The sequence below is a fragment of the Garra rufa genome, chromosome 18, assembly GCF_049309525.1.
Source record: "Garra rufa chromosome 18, GarRuf1.0, whole genome shotgun sequence".
NCBI classification, from domain to species: Eukaryota; Metazoa; Chordata; class Actinopteri; order Cypriniformes; family Cyprinidae; genus Garra; species Garra rufa.
In genome coordinates, this window is record NC_133378.1 from 1,797,226 (window position 1) to 1,817,533 (window position 20,308).

The 20,308-nt window shown below is 38.3% G+C and overlaps 1 protein-coding gene across 1 annotated transcript in view; it reads left to right on the forward strand.

The window, feature by feature from the left end:
- Positions 1 to 507: 507 nt before the first annotated feature.
- The window catches only part of hm13 (histocompatibility (minor) 13), a 31,797-nt gene continuing 11,996 nt past the window's right edge, over positions 508 to 20,308 (forward strand). The window contains exons 1-2 of the mRNA XM_073823602.1: positions 508 to 853; positions 17,707 to 17,805. Of these exons, the coding sequence (XP_073679703.1) occupies positions 662 to 853; positions 17,707 to 17,805 (291 nt within the window). The 5' untranslated portion in view covers positions 508 to 661. The remainder of the gene's footprint in view (positions 854 to 17,706; positions 17,806 to 20,308) is intronic.

Here is a 20,308-nt window from a genome sequence, read left to right on the forward strand (position 1 = left end):
TCCCCCTTTTTCATTTTTTTTTCTGTGAAAGGCCCGGGCCAGTGTTGCACCTCGTGGCAACTGTTATTGCCTGCATGCAGGAATGTAACCAATAACTATGTAACTCAATTCAGGTAGATTTTGTGATTGATAGTTTTATCACGCCATATAGGCTATATAAAAAAATCGGAATTTTTATTTATTTATTTATTTATGTGCGCTCTGGTGTCCATAAATTTATGAATATGGACTCTTTATATAATTCGGTTATTTGGTGGTATTTGGCGTTCTTACACCAAATTTGGTGACACCTACATTTACTTTACCGAATATATTGTTTACCCAACAGTTAAGGTGAGACCCCTAATAGTAATAATCCGTAGGAATTAAGAATAATTCTTCCAGTGTTTAAATTCTAGGAGAAGTCTGTTCTAAAAGCCTCTGTTTGAGAAGCGCACCGAAATAATACCCCAGCAGTAATTCTTCCTCCGGTCCATCGGGTGTCAGTGCGTTTGTGATGTGCGTCTGTGTGTGAGCAGTGAAGAACGCGGAGACTCGACCGGGCTGAGTTAGGAAACGTGGCCTTACAAGCAGTTCGAGCTCATCTCAATGAGAAGCACACCTAGTTGACATTCTCAGCATATCTATATTTAAGGGTCGCGGTATTTAAACGTGCTAAAACATGGCTGATGTGGAGCAAAGTGCAGCTATACCAGATGGATCCAGCAACGGATCAGATGCGGTTAACGGGACCGCTGGCCGGTTCGTCTCTAGCGCCGAGGGCACAGCGCTGGCATACGGGAGTCTGCTGCTCATGGCCCTGCTGCCCATCTTCTTCGGAGCGCTCAAATCCGTGGGCTGTTCCAAAAGCAAGGTAAAGTTATGTAGATGCAGTCCATATGAATGAATGTGTTTAGACAACGCGAAAGCCTCCTGAATGTTAGTCTACTGCTAACTACACGATCAACATTAACTGACACAATATGCCCACGTCAGTGCATTAGTAGAGAGCTCTCTGAATGATCTGACGTGCTGTAGTTCAACTAGAATTTAATCGATTGATTTGCCATTGGTTTGAGAGTCACAGGCCTCTCATATGCTAGTGCCATATGTTACCCAAAACCTGTTCTGTTTAACATTAATAATCGCATTTGCTGATATAGTAACGATTTAGTTTCAAAACCGTATAATTTCGCAGTGTGCTATATTTTGTTCCTTCAGCGGTAGGATAGCTGTGTGAGGACAAATTTACATTTTTTTCTTTCTTTCTGCTGCAACGCTCAAATGTTAAAACTTTTTTGCATTTATTATATTACTAAACACGTGACAACCGAGGTAGGTTTCAGAAATGTTTGACCCCGTTGAGGTTTCAAGGCGATGACGTGAGTAACTCCCTCGAGTATGGACTAATTTGAGCAGCATACTAACCCCCTCTGACATGACGACTCGCTTCATAACATCATCTGAGTGTTAGAAATAGGGCCGTTTCGTGTCTATTCAACCAGAGGTCACAGACTCAGTTTTGATTTTAAATATTTTATTTCTTTCGAATTTTGCATGCCAGTAATGCATTAGGTATTAAAGATAAAATAACCCATACGAAAATCTGATATATGGCAATATATGTAAAACACATGTATAGTCTATATGTCCATGAATGGATTACACAGATATACAGAATGTATGTCAGATACTTGTACATATATGTAACACATATTTCAAAGTATTACAAAAATGGCCGCTTTCATATATGTAACCCATATTTTCCCAACTACACGCATATGGAGCATACATGTCTATATAATACATGTAGGTTTGGATCAACTTCATGGCGAGTAAATAAAACACAATTTTTATTTTTAGGTGAAGTAGCACTACAATCAAGTGACAACTACTTTAATTCTGAACTAGGGCTGTGCAATATGGACAAAATAATCATATTGCGATTGTTTTTGAACAAATAATTGTGATTTTATTTGCGATTTTGGCAACTGTTTTTGCTTTTTCAAACAAGCAGCATACATGCATTCTAAATGTATTCAGTGCACAAGACGTGCAGAACAAAACATTTCACAATGAAATAACAGTATTAAGTTCAATAAACAAAACTGTAGTAAAATTCTTTAAAACTTCTTTAAAACGGACAACATAAAATAAATTAAGATGACCTAATCTCAACTCTAGTTAATAACATGCTGTACACAGTAGTACTAACTGCTTGATAAACAAAACTGTAATAAATTGTCTTAAAAACAGACAACATGAAAAAAATAAAGATGAACTAACCTCAATTCCAGTCATAACAATAAATAAAAACTAACGTAAATCTAAATCAGAAAACGGATTGCTCTCTTAAAGGTTTTTTGCAAGAAAAATGTCCACCATTTCTGTTTTTAAGCATGAACGGTGACATGTCGCCACATTTCCCCCAGTACTAAACACTCTCTCCGAAGGTGAGCTGGTGGCAGGAATACAAAGATACTTTTGTGCAACCCTGCTCATTCTTGGAAAATGTATCTGATGGAGTCTCCACCATTTCAGAGGATCTCCCTCACTGTCAATGGATGGAGAAAGCAGGTAGCTGTTTAACTCGGCGGCTATGGCTTCTTCAAGTCTCAGAGCTGCTGGCATGACTGATGTCCTTTTGAAGAAGCTTCCTAAGGACTTCTGTGCTTTTTTGCCTGGTGGAGGTAGATCAATGTCAGGATTCTCTCTGCATGTGTTACTCACAGGTTCAGATGTATCCTTTGACATACAGAACAGAAAGAAAAGATTAAAAAGCCATATAAAATAGTGTTTATCTAAGGAGTTTACATAAATGAGCTCAGCTTGTGTGAACTCATTTCCATGTCAGACATGACCCTGGCCTTAATGTTTGGACGTTTATCCTCATCAGTGTAGCTGGTTTTGAATCTTGGACACAAAAATGTTGCTGTATCCAGAAGCTCTTGGGTAGTTTCATCCTCATCATGTTTGTTGATGTAGTTCAGAATTTTAGATTTTATAGTCAAGTCAGTATCTTCATCCTCCACTGCAAGTATGTTGGTGTTCAGCAGGTGAAGAACCGGTTTCACATACGACACACTGATGTAGTTTTCACTGGAAAGGGCATCTGTGAACTCCTGAAGTGGACCCAATGCCTCACTTACAGATTCTAGAACATCTGTGTCTTGCATTGGGGCACTAGGTGTCTTGTTTTACGGTCAGCTGAAAGGACCTGGGACAGCTCCAAAACCCTTTCTATCATTTGTTGCATTGAGCCCCATCTGGTTGGGCATGATGTTATGAGGGCATGTTGGGGAAGCTGGAGTTCTTCCTGGGCTTCAGCTAACATCTTCTTTTTTTCCAACTGTGGGGAAAAATGTCCCACTAGCTTTTTGCACAAGCCGTTGGCTCGGGAAATGCGAGGTTCATCTTTGATTGCATTTTCTAAAAAAGAAAAAATTGCAAAACATGATGAAAATGTGTATTTCATTCATTTAAATATAAAACTATTGAGTAACACTTTACAATAAGGTGCTATTTGTTAACAACTAGTTAATACATGAGCTAAAATGAACTGACAATGAGCAATACTAATAATGTTAATGTTAATTTAAGCATTTATTAACACATTATTAAAATCAAACGTTGCCATTGTTAACACAAGTTAATGCACCATGAACTAACATGAATAGCTGTACTGACATGAACTAACATGAACAGGAATGAATAAATGCTGAAAAAGAAAATTAGCTAATATATTATTATTTGTGCGACCTATATGCAAATTCATTCTCCGCCAGTAGGAGGCGCTTAGAGCGAGACAGAGACCTTCAGACTTATGGTACCAACTATGGTACAAGTTGAAAATGCTATTACAAAACATAATACGTTTTCATATTAAACATCTTCGTGCAATTTGTTTCTTAATAAAAAAGTATGCCCTACAAAGTGTCCTAATGTAAATTATACATTACTTAATTGAAAGTATAATAAATGTATAATAAAATCTAACTTACCGATTGCCAAATGCAGTGTGTGTCCGAAGCACTGCAGTCGTGTCCAGTTGTTCAAAGTGACAGCCTTCACTATATTAGTTCCATTGTCTGTGGTGATAGACACTTGTTGCTCTTCACAAAGTCCCCATGAAGCTAGAGCTTCTTTTAAACCTTCAGATATATTTTCTCCAGTGTGATCTTCTGGGAAGAATGCTGTTTGCAAACATCGACTTTTCATTTCAAAGTTGTCATTAATATAGTGGACCGTTAAACTCCTGTACGGCTCCATGGTTCTGCTGGAACACATATCTGTGGTCGAGGCAAAGTATTTCACCTGCTTGAGCTCGTGTTCAACGCCCGCCTTACATTTCTCATACATTTCCGGAATAGCAAATCGTGTGAAATGAGTGCGAGATGGCAGCTGGTATCTTTTGTCAAGTGTTTGCATTAGTCTTCGGAAGCCGTCTTTACTGACGATGTGCGCCGGCTTCATATCTTTGCATATGTGATGGGTGATTGCGTCAGTAATTTCTTTGTGCCGTTTTGATCCTTTCTCATAAGGCACGGCGCTTGCAAATGCTTGAACAATGGATACTTGTTCAGTCTGTTCGGGCTGGCTTTGATGTGTGCTTTTGTTTGTTTCGATGGACTTTGTCGACATGCATTGATCATTCAGTTGGAACAAATTTGTAGTGTTGCTCCGTTTCGTTGGAATAATCATTTCACAAGTCTTGCAAATGACCTTGCTCTGTGACACATCCTCTCTCCGGAATCCAAAATACTCCCAAACGACTGATGTTGAATTTCTCTTTGGCACCAAATCGTTTTTATTTTGGCCGGCATCCGTATTTTGTTCTTTCCTCCCGCTCGCCTATTCGGTTCTCCCGCTTAGCTTCGTCGTGCGCGGAGTAAGCTCTGATTGGTTAACATCTTTCTCCCGCTCAGCTTAGCTGTAATTTCCCAGTCCGCTGCGTCAGCTCTGATTGGTTAACATATTAAAATCGTGCGCACAAGAACGTATTCTGAATAAAAATCTAAATAAATTAATAGATAAAATCGCAGCCTTATGCGGTTTAGAAATCGCATGTGCTTAAATCGCGATTTTTTTTGCGATTGCGATTAATTGCACAGCCCTATTCTGAACCGAATGTGATCTCTTCATTTAATTAACTGGTAACACTTTACAATAAGGTTCATTAGTTAACATTAGTTAACAAGAATTAATAATGAATTAATTAACTAACTTTAAAGGAACCATATGTAAGAAATTTATGTCAGTTAATCATAAAATGGCCCTGAAATGTCACTAGACATTAAGAAATCATGTTCATTTCAAATACTTATATCACTGACAACAGTGGTCTGGCCAGGATATTGTCATTTAAAAGTGAGAGTTGCAGCCCACAACTGATGTTATTGTTGTCGTTTTGTGTTTTGGTCTGAGGCGCCACCCTCCAGCTATCGACCAATCACGAAGTCAGTAGAGTTTCGTGAGACGGGTTGCCAGCTCTGTTACAGCTGCGGCTATACTAACGTGTCGGATTAAACATGTATAACGTTACGAAACGAAAAAGACCTCGTTTTGAAACCGAAATACGTCGTGACAAAGTCCGAAATAAAACAAGGATTGGTATAGGATATGCCTTTGAAAGATGGAGACGGCTGAAAACGGAGAAGAATTTGAAGACAGATGCTTTCGTTGGTAGTTTTTTCCTGAACAGGTAAGATTCATCTATGTTTGGCTAACTTTGCTTCAGTACTCAGTGGACTTTCCGCGGTCGGCCGAGCTAAATGCGTTCATAAAAAGCTTTATATCGCACCACTAGCAGGGTTGGAAAACAACCTATGTTCCGACTGAAATGTGGTATTACAGTACATCTTTGCGAAATATTTGGCTAATCGCCATCTGTAAATTTTTGCAATACATAATTACTTCGCAAAACATCTCTTGTGAAGCATAAACATAATTAACAGAAGAAAAACAAATTACTGTGTGTCACTTGCCGTTGGAAGCTCCTTATTGCAGCCTACTCCTGCAGCTTAGCTGGCAACCTCGAGTCAGGGGGGAGCGGGAGGGGAAATTACCATTCTACAGTATTTTGAATGTGATTGCAGTACCAGTTTTGGCCACAATCCTACATACGGTTCCTTTAATGAAAATGAGTAAATACAGTATCGATTGTATTGCTCATGGTTAGTTCATTTTAGTTAGTACATTAATTAATGAACCTTATTGTGAAGTGTTACCAATTAACTTAAATGTTTAAGTACTAGGGTGTAAGGATATGCCTAGGTCACGATACGGTACGTATCCCGATATTTTGAACAAAAATTAAAACATGAAACTGAAAATCAAACAACCGATTTATAAAAATAAAAAAAAACACATTTCAATAGCTTTCTTAGTTTTACAGACAAGGTCACATTTTAAGGTTTAATAAAAACCTTCTGTATTAAAATTAACAACTGAATAGGTCTGTCTGTCACTGAATGTTTTTTTTAACATGATAGTGATAAGATTGTCAAGATGTCAAATTCTTTAAACCTGCTAGCGATGCAAGTTTGTACGTGTGTGCGAAACAACAGAGTCCTCCCCGACGGGTGAACCGCTATAACTGACGGTGGAGTAATATTTATCTGTCAGGTGCAGTGCGGGTATTTGCTCTTTGGACTCAATCTGGTACACGCTGACGCTGCTCTCAAACGTCCCGTTCTTGTGTTCATGCTCTGTCTGAAGAGCGTTTAAAAGCCCTTTCATTCTCAAATGTTTATGATCATTTAAGACAGAACTGACAAGGGTTTACATGAATAAGCACTAGGCTTGGGCAGTATCCAAATTTTGATACCGTCAAACTAGGGCTGGGCCGATAAACGATATCATATCGAATCACGATAAAATTTATGTTAATATCGATGATAAGCTCTAGACATTTTTTGCTCGATATGGATTAATCTAAGAGCCAATCACACAGCAGAAATATGCGACAACGGCCAATCAGCGTGCAGCGTGCGTGTGCATGTCAAAGTATAAAGTTCATTTCCTACTGCACTTTGCGAAGCAAACTTAACACCAGGACGACAAAAAAAAAAAGAGTGGAAGCAGCGACGAAAGTGAAACTAACCTCGAGTTATTATCCAAAGATGTTGAAATTGTCGACAAAAAGGTAGCACGAATTCCATTAAGTGGTTTGGCTATCTGAAAAGTGACTCTCAGCTCAGCTGAGAGTTTGGCGCGATTGTTAAAACTGAAACCGAAAGCAAAAAACGCACGTGCATTCAAAAGCAATTTTAATCCCCCTTGTTTAGAGAGTGACTCCCCAATGCACACAAATGAGGCTACATGACATATCTAGGCTGATATCTGCATGTAGACTATAATAGGTTGTGTATGTCTATAGCTCTGTATCATGCTTGAAATATTCGTCTCTATTTGCACTTTGAATATTTAGAGAGTAGCCTACTTTGATTATGGCTGAATTATCTGCACTTAATACGATTAAGAAAGAACGGTGTCGTAATTTTTTGTTATTTATACTGTAGAGTGTTTCAAAATGCAGTGGTTGCCTCTAATTTAAATAGCGCAACCTATAATAGAGAAAATAAACAATTGTGTTAATAATAATAAATAAATAAATAAATAAATAAATAATTGTTACAAATTATGTTTTTACAATCATTTTATGTTTACATTTTGTACATTTACTCTCATTTACCATACTTTGTCACAACTTTTATTTTTTTAATTTATTTTAGTAAGGTGTTTTAAGTTTTAAGGCCAAATCTGTAATCTGTTTTTAATAAACTATACTTTAAAATGTAATTCAATGAACCCTTTAATTTTTGTGGCTTTAGTCATTGTTGGGATACTATTTGAAAGCTGGCAACATCAACAGCTTATATCGAAATATATATCGTTATCGTTCAATATGGGGAAAAAATTATCGAGATTACATTTTTGCCATATCGCCCAGCTCTACGTCAAACCTCCTCCCTATTTTACCGCGGTATACGGTATTACCGTGAATAATAATAAAAATAAAAAATGACGTAAGGCTCAGACAGCGTCACCAAACTGTTTTCTTGTGCCTAAACCGTCCAGAAACTGAATACCAAACACTAATACTGAAACAATAACAAAATAACATGCACAACAATATTAGCAACTTTTATTAGCAACAAATAGCAGTTTATAAAAAAGTGCAAATACAAACAGTCAAACAGAATTAAATTAACATAAACATCATCCATATTATAAAAAGTATGGCAAAGCAATAATCCTAAATAGTCCGGCAGCATTTTTCCACCACAGAAGTGGGTCCTGGTCTCCTTGAGTAACTGGCTCCAAACAGTAGGCTGTTATTTCAGCTCCGACTCGGTCGTCTACGGTGCCGACGGGACCTGCCATTGCATCAGCTTTTTTTTGCAGCATACTTCCCAGAGTCATCTTTTTTCGTGAGGGTTCGGGTTGCACCTCTCCCTCTTCCACTCTGATGGCCACTGGACCTGCTGCCTCTAAACTCACGATCTCAGCCTGTAATTCAGCCTCGGTCTCAGCCAATGCGTTGTCATCCGTCTCATATCCTCCACGGTAACGAGGGTCGAGGAAAGTGCATTTTCGCAATATTTTGCGCACTGAATTGGATTCATACTTGGCCTCCAGCTTTGTTAGAATTCCAGTTTTGATTGACTTTGTTAGCTGGAGGTCATTTTCTGATGCGGTCAACACATTGTCCCTGCAGAGCTGTAGTATGGGCAGGATACAGGAACTGCTCACGTAATTCCTCCTGACAAAATGTCAGTGAAGTCACGACTGGTTTCAGTGCTTCATGAACAGCTTTCAAGACGTCCATGTCTTGCCAGATCGATTGGGCCTGCTCGAGGATGCGCTCCACCATTGCCAGTTTGGAGCAACAGCAAGTTGAGCAGTCCTGCCGATGGATGGATGAATTAATTAATGAATTATGAATAAATTATTGAATGAATGAATAGGCCTAAATAAACAAATGAATGAATGAATAGGCCTAAATAAACAAATGAATGAATGAATAGGCCTAAATAAACGAATGAATGCATTAGGGCTGTCCCCGAATAGTCGAAGATTCGATGCATCGATATGCGGAGCCTGATTCGACCACCGATCTCACAGTCGAATCTTCGCGGGTGAAACGAGCATCATACCATTTTGGCAATATGGGGGTGCTCAATGTCTAATTGCACACAGAACTACTGGTTTTGTACGGTTATATTAAGTTATATACAGCCTTTGATTATGATAATGCAGTAAAAACAAAAGTGAAAAGAAAGAAGCGTTCAATAAATATTTTTGACGTGTTTGTGAATAAATCTAACCACCCCTGTGACAGATTTCATTTTCACTTTCCCTGATCCATGATGAGATGAGGACCATCTTGACGGCAGGGATTAGGCGGCGATCACACCGAACGCGTTTTTGCAGTTAGAGGCGCCTCTTTTGAATGGTTTTCTGTTGGCAGTGAGAGTTCTGCGCGCTGTTTATGCGCCCCGGCGACTCGCGTTTTCACCGCCTACTGCGCCTAGCGTTTTTGCAGGAGCGCTCTGAGCGCCTGAAGTTGAAAAAAAAAATCAACTCTGAGCGGAAAAAAACGCCCAACGTCATTCGCGTTCTTTGGAGAGGCGGGCCTTCTGTTGTGGTGACGAAAGTTTACCGTTGCTTAAAAAGTCTGGAGACTGCGAGAAATGGAGGAGAAACCTGTGGTGTCTATCGTGGGTATCCCGGAGCTGTATTATTTAGGGTTTCTGCTAATATGACAGTTTACTTAACAGCAAAAAGCGCTCGCGCTATAATCCTTTGATTTGACTGACAGGACAGCTGTTTTGGTCGTTGCTTAGCAAGATAAAAAAAACGCAGCACACTGCTCTTTTATTAAAAGTCACCAAAAAAGGCAGTGCTGTGCGCCTCGCGTTTTTAGAACTAAAAGACTCGTTCGGTGTTTTTATTTAAACCTAAATAAGTTTGTTTGTCAGTTGGCAGGCAGTTTTGGTCGCTTTATTAAAAGTTGTTGCTGTGTGCAGTGTGTAAAATAAAATAATAGTTTTACCCTCCTGCTGACTATAGTGTCGTGCCCCTCCAAACCCATTCACACACACACATAGGCCTAGATGATTCGACTATCGGTCGACTATAGAAAGATTCCAAAATTCTGATTCGACTATGAAAATTCATTGAAACCGTGACTTTTTCAAACCGCGGTAAACCTCGAAACCGGTTATCATCCCATGCCTAGTCCTGCATCGGGAGGCGTTGAAACTGCTGCACTGAGTGATCTCTGGTCCATCCTCGCAGCTGTGAGTCGGTGGTTTTGAATATGCGACCTTAGGTTCGAGGTATTTCCATCTCTCGCTGTCACCTTTTTGTTGCACAATTTGCTAATTGCTTCGTCCGTATTTACCGCCTCTCCCTTCTTGTTCGGTCCAAACCCGAAATACTGCCAACCTGCAGCAGTTGTTCTTTCTCGAGACCAGGTCACTTGGTGCGCAACTCGCCATCTTTCCCCACCTCTCTCTTTCTCCTCCACGCTGTCACATCATGACAACCACGCACACGCATTTTTAGCCATTAAATAAATTATATTTAATATTTAATCCTTGTCTCTTATATACATGCATTGTTATTCATGACAGTATAACGGTATTGAAACTGATACGTTGCTATTTTTAGATCCTGTGGTATACCATAATACCGCATTACCGCCCAAGCACCTCATTTTGAAATATTTTTGCGTGTATTTGACTGTTTAGGCGTGCACCTTGAGCTAAAAGCAGGGCTCTAGACTAACTTTTTGCACTGGTGCGTATAACTCTTTTCTTAGGTACACCAGCACTAAAGTTAGGTGCACCCAAATTTTCAACAGCATCGCATTTAACACCTTCTTCGCTGAGCTGAAATTTAAACAAAATTTCTCTGACTCGGACTCGATCATATGTGACCGTGGACGACAAAACCAGTCATAAGGTTAAATTTTACAAAACTGAGATGTATACATCACATGAAAGCTCAATAAATAAGCTTTCTATTGGTATATGATTTGTAAGGATAGGACAATATTTGGCCGAGATACATCTATTTGAAAATCTGGAATCTGAGGGTGCAAAAAAATCAAAATACTGAGAAAATCACCTTTAAAGTTGTCCAAATTAGGTTCTTAACAATGCATATTACTAATCAAAAATTACATTTTGATATGTTTACAGTAGGAATTTTACAAAAAATCTTCATGGAACATGATCTTTACTTAATTTCCTAATGATTTTTGGCATAAAAGAAAAATCAATAATTTTGACCCTTACAATGTATTTTTGGCTATTGCTACAAATATACCCCAGCGACTTAAGACTGGTTTTGTGGTCCAGGGTCACATATGTGTATGCTTGACATAACTTGGGAGGTTGATGGGTACGTGTCAGAGCATTGGTTATGATTTTTGGACGGATCAGGCCTTAACTTAACGTTCTTAACGAAAACGTTGTCAATCCAGGGCTCTATGCTTGCTTTTCTTATTAGGAGCACTCCCATTACGATATTTGACTTGTTTTTACCTTTTCATATGTTTAATGAGGCTCAGAGTGCAATCCAATTCATCAATTCGTGTTGAGATTAATGTTTTAAATATAACATTTTGAATACAGAAATATTAAATGATTTAAATAACTGAGAGGACCTGCCAGCAGGTGGCGACAAGACACTGATTTATTTACTGAATCACATCATTCGATTCCGGACGGCTGGTTCATTCAGAATAAAGCAAGTGATTGTCTTTATGAATAGGACATTGAATCATTTCACAACAAAATATAGCAAAATATGGCAATAGTGTTATAGTCAGGCAATGTAAGTCACTTAATAATAACTTCTTTATTTAACTGTTGTATTAAATTAATATCTCATTTACAAACTCACTTAAAAATTATTAAAAGCTGTCTCTCATCTTAGTTCGCGATATCACAAAGCTCTATTATAATCACTCTCTCCACTGCACAATCAATCTCTTATTTACACTCTCTTTACACTTTATGAAAGGATTTGTGAGATATGTCTGTGATGCATTACTCAATGTTGCAAAAACATGTAGAAACCTTTGAAGCTCCCCTAAGCGCAAATACAAATATGCTGATCAGGTAGTAGTTTTTTTTATTTATTTTTTGCCCTCGAACAGCTGGTCGCACTGGTCAACCTCAGATTTTTTTAGTCGCACCGCTGAGAAATTAGGTCGCACTCTAGAGCCTTGAAAAGATAACTTTACATGTCCGTGTTCTGATCTGTCTCTGAGCGCATACACAGAACAGCGCAAGTTTTCTTACGCGCCATTACAAACACAACATCAAAGAAACATTATTAAATCAAGCAGGTCCTGTTTTATGAAAGTCATGTTACATGATTTTGCTGATTTGCATGTGAAATTAGGCTTCTATGGACGAGCGAAAGCGCACCACTGGTAAGGCGGCGGAATGGGGCGCAATAATAGTTTCATCTCCATTACTGCATTTTCATGATCGATTGAAGCAGAAATCGAAACCGAATTTTGATTAATTGCACACAGGGTCCGAAATTAACACTCGCCAAATGCGAGCAAATTCTGTGTCTGGCGAGTTCAATTTAAAGCGCCATCCGCCACATGGCGAGTAAGTCTTTTCCCCAGTGATGTTAATCAGTATCAGTCTCACAGATCTCTGTGATGCTCCCCCGATCGGCCCAGTGCTGCCTTGTCACTAAAGTTTAATTTGCCGTGCGCAAATACAGTCTAATGGTGCGTTCGCACCGAGAGCCAAGCCAATATGCGCATCGCGTCACTCGCTGTAGTTTTTCCCGTCACTAGCGCGAATAACAAGGCGGCGCGATCAACCATGGCAGAGATTAATACGATCGCTGCTTTGTGCCTGTTGTGTAAGTCCTAAATACACCAGAAAGCCAAATGCAGACGTGTCTGGGTTCACAGCACAGTAATGTATCACAGATATATCTCAAGAATTCTTCTATAAACAGTGTAAAGAGTGTAAATAAGAGATTGATCTTGCGGTACAGAGAGCGTCATTGATTATCATAGAGCTTTGTGATATCGGAAACTAAGATGAGTGACGGCTTTTAATATTTTTTTAAGTGAGTTTGTAAATGAGATATTGATTTAATACAGCAGTTAAATAAACAAGAAGTTATTATTAAGTGACTTGTCAAGCGCGTTCATGTTAAACGTTTCAGATCACCACCGCTAGTCATATATATTGCAAACAAACTTAGTTTCTCAAACAACATATGTATTTGACTGTTCTTACCTCTGTAAACATAACGTTGACTTCTTTGCAGCGGATGACTAGTGAAGTGTGTGCGTACGAGCGTGCGCTGCCAGAGCCAGCAGAAAGGAAGAGCAGTTCCGTTTTTTGGCCACAGGTGTCAGTCACGAGATTAAATTTCAGAAAGTTACATATAGCCCCTTTAATGTTTGTACCTCAGGACACGTCACCCCTTTGGGGGTATAAATTCACTGAAAAAAGAATGCTTGTTAATTTTTTTTAAACATTTATTCTTAAATTAAACATTCTTTTAAAGTTATGTTGAACAATAAGTAAAATGCCTATTTATGAATGAATTAGCGTACTGTATCGTAATGCGCAAATTTCTATAAACTTCCAATTTGTACATTTTGTACCTATGAGCTATGTTGTCTTTTTTTAAATTCAGTAGAATTTCTGAATAATTTAATTCAAGACATGGTCAGTGTACCTTCAAGAAGAAAAAAAAAAAGAACAATGAGCTGTGTGTTGTATGACATACAAATTGAGGCTGCTTTGATGATCTATATGGTCAAATAGTTTCATAACTGTGTAAAAGGTAAGTAAAAAAAGGTCATCCACATGTTTGTACATGTTCTTTATCATATATAGTTCATTAAATTTAAATTACAAATATGTACATATATGTTCACATATATTAACTATTGTTTTATATACATGTTCATATATGGCCATTTCTATTCACATTTCTATATGGGAATGCCCTTTTAGAGTGGGTCTTAAACTTTCCTTTTAGCATCTTCATTTTTAAGGCCCTATATGGTTCAGTCAGAGAGAAATTGGGGTCTTAATGCAGTTTCAAGAGTAAATTTAATTGAACACATTTTCAGCAGTCAAAAACCAAATGTGGATCTCTTTGCATTCAGAAGAGTTTCCTGTATAATACTGTAAAGTGAATTTCACAATTTTCCTGTCGAACACTAAAGCTGCTTTGACACAATCTGTATTGTATAAAGCGCTATATAAATAAAGGTGACATGATACTTTTTTAAGAGGAGTGTCTGAAGAACAAATAATGTTGAAACCAGAACTTCCTTATGTCAAATTGATTGCATTGAACAAACTTGTCTGAGTGCCATAAATATTCTTTTTCTAAATTTAGTAGTAAATGCATCTCAATATCATTTTATATTACTGTTGCTAATACAATTTTTTTGTAATATTTATTTTTAAAGTTCTGATATGGCTCAATCCCAGATGAAGAGCCCAATGCAACTCGCTGAATTTTAACCACAATTTTTAATCTATTGACAGCCCGATCTCAACCATATTCTCAAAACTATCTTTTTCAATGACTTCAATGATAACTTTTTAAATTGCTATTCACAACATCCACCATCAAATTACAATCACACTTATATTTCACTGTATACAATAATTGCTCTGCAGTAAAGCCATTCAAACCAGTTCCATTTTTTGCAGATGATATTATTTGTTTTATGCCTGCTATAATTACAAATGAAAATCATGTCATTGTGTATCAAACAGTGCCACTTTGATAAAAAAAAATGCATGTATTGAGTCATTAGACATTTAATTGTTGTGCAGAACTATTATCCTTCCACTATTACGCAGCCTACCTCGGTCATTAGCGACCCTGTACACCCTTAATAAACACTGGAAAATGTTTCACTGGCTATAGACAAATAAAGTATTTCACATTGAATCTTTCCTTGTGGCATGGAGCAGTCTGGTGACGAGACAAAGAAAGTTAATCCTGATTCATCTTTTTTCCCACTGGTTGCTCTTTTGCGACTTCCTCAGTTGGTCAAAAAAAAAAACATCATTTGGTCAATTTATTTATTTATTTATTTATTTATTAATTTATTTATTTTTGCTACAAAGTGGGATTAATCAATGCATGCTGATGAACTTTTATCATCGTTTGTAATTAAAGTTGTTAACTTCCAACCCATTCTTTGTCATCAGTATTATTATTTGCAATTTGTAAATGGGAGTTTCTTTTTTGCATGTTACAAACTGGGCTTTGAATGTTTTCACATTTACATTTGTGATCACCTTTCACGTTTTTCAGATTAAATCAAAAGATTGATTCATTGTTGTTGTTCTTTATTAGAAAGCACAACAATATAACAGTAAGCAACAAAGACAAACTAGCTTACATAATGTTTAACGAAAATGAATACAACTAATAAATTACAGAAGGTTTGGAAAGCCCTGAGGAATCTAATAAATAAACAAACAAAATAAAATAAAGCCTCCCTAGTGTAAAGTGAGGTAAACAGCAAAAATAACAAACTTATAAATAAATAAATAAATCACTAATCATTAACTTGATCTTTGCAGGTCTTAAAAAACACTCTTTAAAAGTCTTTTGAGCTTAATAATCCTGCAGATACCCTGTGTGCTATAAAATAAACATCATTACATAAAACTTTATATTTATATTTTTGTGCAAAAGATACAACTATTCCAATTTTGGAGGCAACACTGATCAGGACTACAGAAGTCAACATTTGAAGTGGATCAAAGCATTTCATTAAACTAAACCAAAACAACACCTGTTCTTGTCTCAGGAGAACTTTGATAAACACTTTTGAAAAAGCAACAGCCTGAGCACAAGCTGAGCTTAAGTGGACCAAAAAAAAAAAAGATCTGAGTCCTCTTTTAGGAACTGCAACAGTGTGAACATGAAGAAAACTGGGTCCTTACTCCCTTGGTCCACCTCTTGGTCCACCTCTTGGTCCACCTCTTGGTCCACCTCTTGGTCTACCTCTTGGTCCACCTCTTGGTCTACCTCTTGGTCTACCTCTTGGTCCACCTCTTGGTCCACCTCTTGGTCCACCTCTTGGTCCACCTCTTGGTCCACCTCTTGGTCCACCTCTTGGTCTACCTCTTGGTCCACCTCTTGGTCCACCTCTTGGTCCACCTCTTGGTCCACCTCTTGGTCCACCTCTTGGTCTACCTCTTGGTCCACCTCTTGGTCCACCTCTTGGTCCACCTCTTGGTCCACCTCTTGGTCTACCTCTTGGTCCACCTCTTGGTCCACCTCTTGGTCCACCTCTTGGTCTACCTCTTGGTCCACCTCTTGGTCCACCTCTTGGTCTACCTCTTGGTCCACCTCTTGGTCTACCTCTTGGTCCACCTCTTGGTCCACCTCTTGGTCCACCTCTTGGTCCACCTCTTGGTCCACCTCTTGGTCTACCTCTTGGTCCACCTCTTGGTCCACCTCTTGGTCCACCTCTTGGTCCACCTCTTGGTCCACCTCTTGGTCTACCTCTTGGTCCACCTCTTGGTCCACCTCTTGGTCCACCTCTTGGTCTACCTCTTGGTCCACCTCTTGGTCCACCTCTTGGTCCACCTCTTGGTCCACCTCTTGGTCTACCTCTTGGTCCACCTCTTGGTCCACCTCTTGGTCCACCTCTTGGTCTACCTCTTGGTCCACCTCTTGGTCCACCTCTTGGTCCACCTCTTGGTCCACCTCTTGGTCCACCTCTTGGTCTACCTCTTGGTCCACCTCTTGGTCCACCTCTTGGTCTACCTCTTGGTCCACCTCTTGGTCTACCTCTTGGTCTACCTCTTGGTCCACCTCTTGGTCCACCTCTTGGTCTACCTCTTGGTCCACCTCTTGGTCCACCTCTTGGTCCACCTCTTGGTCCACCTCTTGGTCCACCTCTTGGTCTACCTCTTGGTCCACCTCTTGGTCTACCTCTTGGTCCACCTCTTGGTCCACCTCTTGGTCTACCTCTTGGTCTACCTCTTGGTCCACCTCTTGGTCCACCTCTTGGTCCACCTCTTGGTCCACCTCTTGGTCTACCTCTTGGTCCACCTCTTGGTCCACCTCTTGGTCTACCTCTTGGTCCACCTCTTGGTCCACCTCTTGGTCTACCTCTTGGTCCACCTCTTGGTCCACCTCTTGGTCTACCTCTTGGTCCACCTCTTGGTCCACCTCTTGGTCTACCTCTTGGTCCACCTCTTGGTCCACCTCTTGGTCCACCTCTTGGTCTACCTCTTGGTCCACCTCTTGGTCCACCTCTTGGTCTACCTCTTGGTCCACCTCTTGGTCTACCTCTTGGTCCACCTCTTGGTCCACCTAAAGGGGTTCAGTTCTTTAAAAAGAGGACTCAAGTGTGAAAACAAACTTACATTGCTAAAGGTTTCTATTTCAAATAAAGGCACTTCTAAAATGTAACTTCTCAGTGTTGTTACTATACAGGTTTAACCCTCAGTATTGGTAGTTTACATTATAGTTTTTGACAATTTTTAATAGTTACAGTCATCATTACTATTTGGTTTCTTATAAATCTTTAGCTTTTTCATATCCTATGTCAAAGTACTGAAATTCATATTTGTATGTATTTATAATAATAATAATAATAATAATATTATTATTATACATTTATTTTTTGTTAATATGCTGATATATTGTGAACATGATAGTTTTTCTGTGTCTCTCTGTCAGAACGCATCAGATATGCCTGAGACCATCACAAGCAGAGATGCTGCTCGATTCCCCATCATTGCCAGCTGCACTCTCTTTGGCCTATATCTCTTTTTCAAGGTGATGTGTGAGTGTGTGTGTGTGTGTGTCTGTGTGTGTGATATATATATATATATATGTGTGTGTGTGTGTCTTCAGTTATAGTCTTACTGTGACAAATTGTTTATGTTGAAGGTATGTTGTGCTGCAAAATATCACAAAAGTACTATCTTTATAAATAAAATGCAAATTTGAGTTTTGAACAGCTACATTCTCACCTGAAATACTCTTGAAACTACATTTCATGACACAATAACGGTGATATTTTGAAAATGGTCAATGGTGGTTAAAACATTGCTGAGTGAACTCAACCAATCCGCATGTTAATGGTTCCTGCGGTGGAAACAAACAGAGTGCCGCCCCAAAGTCACTAGATCCTGAGTAACGTTCCTGCGGTGGAAACGGGCCCTAATGACTTTTGCCTCAAACTACTAATTTGCTGCCTATTAGTAGTTAGTAAGGTAGTTGTTAAATTTAGGTATTGGGTAGGATTTGGGATTTAAAATATGGTTATGCGAAATATGTGCTAATAAATCACATAAATAAGTACTAATAAATGGCCAATATGTTATGAGTAGGCATGCTAAAAAGCAACTAGTTAATAGTGAGAATTGTTTCCTATACTAAAGTGTTACCGCAGTTGTTAAGTTTAGGTATGGGGTAGGATTAAGTGATCTAAAATATGGTAATGCAAAATAAGGCATTAATATGTGCTTTAGAAGTACTGCTAAACAGCCAGTATGTAAGTAATATGCATGCTAGTTAATTGGTCCATAAAGTGTAACTCATTGTTTAAAATAAGTTATAAATCGTTTCAGCGTATTGATTTAGTTGCGACACTCAAGCTCTTGCATTTCCCCTCTTTCCTTTCAATGTTTTTTTTATTTTTTTGTGGGTTTTGGACATGTACACTATAATAAATAGACTGTTTTCTTTTTTTTTCTGTTTTTTTACACAAATAATTTTCCCATAAATGTTATGTCACGAAATCATAGCTTTAACATGGTATATGGCACACAGTCAGGATAACTATGGTTCAAATGTGTTGCAATTTTAAAGAGATAGTTCACAAAATGTGATGTTTGTCTGCTTATGCCCAGGGCATCCAAGATGTAGGTGAGTTAGATTCTTCAGTAGAACACAAACAAAGATTTCTTTTTTAACTGTTGCAGTCTGTCAGTCATATAATGGCAGTCAATGCTTACAAAATCTTTAAGAGTAAAAGAAAACACAGAGACAAAACTAGGGATGGGTATCGTTAAGCATTTGTCGATACTGATACCAAAACCGATACTGCTTATCGATACTATTTGGTGCAAAAGTACTGTATGATGTAAAAAGTTGTCAAATTTAAAGTTGACAGTTTTTTTTATTACTGCTGAACTTAGCTACTGTAATAAAGTTTTTCCATCAAGAGCAGTGAGTTATTTCTCTTAAATTTAATTGAACACATTTTCAGCAGTCAAAAACCAAATGTGGATCTCTTTGCATTCAGAAGAGTTTCCTGTATAATACTGTAAAGTGAATTTCACAATTTTCCTGTCGAACACTAAAGCTGCTTTGACACAATCTGTATTGTATAAAGCGCTATATAAATAAAGGTGACATGATACTTTTTTAAGAGGAGTGTCTGAAGAACAAATAATGTTGAATTATTTGATTCAAGCTACTAGGCTTTTAGCCAGCGTTAGTATTAACTCATGAAAACTCAGGCAATGCCAGGGAAATGCTGATTTAGGACTGAATGGCTTCATGATGAAAAGTACAAGGAGTGTCTCGAGAAAGATCTGGACCCGGGACGTGCAAAATGTGCATTGTGTAGGAAAATGTTTGACGTTTCGAACATTGGAGAAGCAGCAGTGTGCATCAGTGATGTGAGGGTTGACCCAAAATGAGCGGTTACCCGCGGTTACCAGTCATCCAAAAATATTTTTAATGATATTCGGGTCGCGGTCGGTCGGGTCGTTTGAAATAAAGATGACAATTAAACCTTTCTAATTTATATAGTACTGGACAATTTTCTATGAAATACACTGACCTACACTTTATTGGCTGAATAATATTTATCTTTTGAATGTTGAGCGTTATTAACTGTTGAATAAATGCTGACGCGAGACAAAATGCCTGATTTCCAACAGGTTGAACTGAGCAATGCCATTGTACCATTTTATTAGACTACTTTTAAACGCATATAGCTCAGTAATGTCAGCTTTATGTATTTTCTGACAGGGGGTGGGATTTTTGTTGGGAAAGTCTTCGATTAGACTGGATAAACACAAGCAGCATCTTAATTGTTAAGAAAATGGTATTCCTAATAAATGTCTCGAATATTTTGATTATGTCCAATGCTTCTCTTTCTTTTTGGATTTATTAGACACATTTCACTATGTCTTTTCAAACGCCTAGGTCTGTTTAATTTCCTTAATTATAACATTTCTAGTATTTTTAAATGTTTATTCAAGCAATAATATATAAATTATCTCATGTATATGCTTGTTTAAAACCAGGGATTAAAAATGAATTC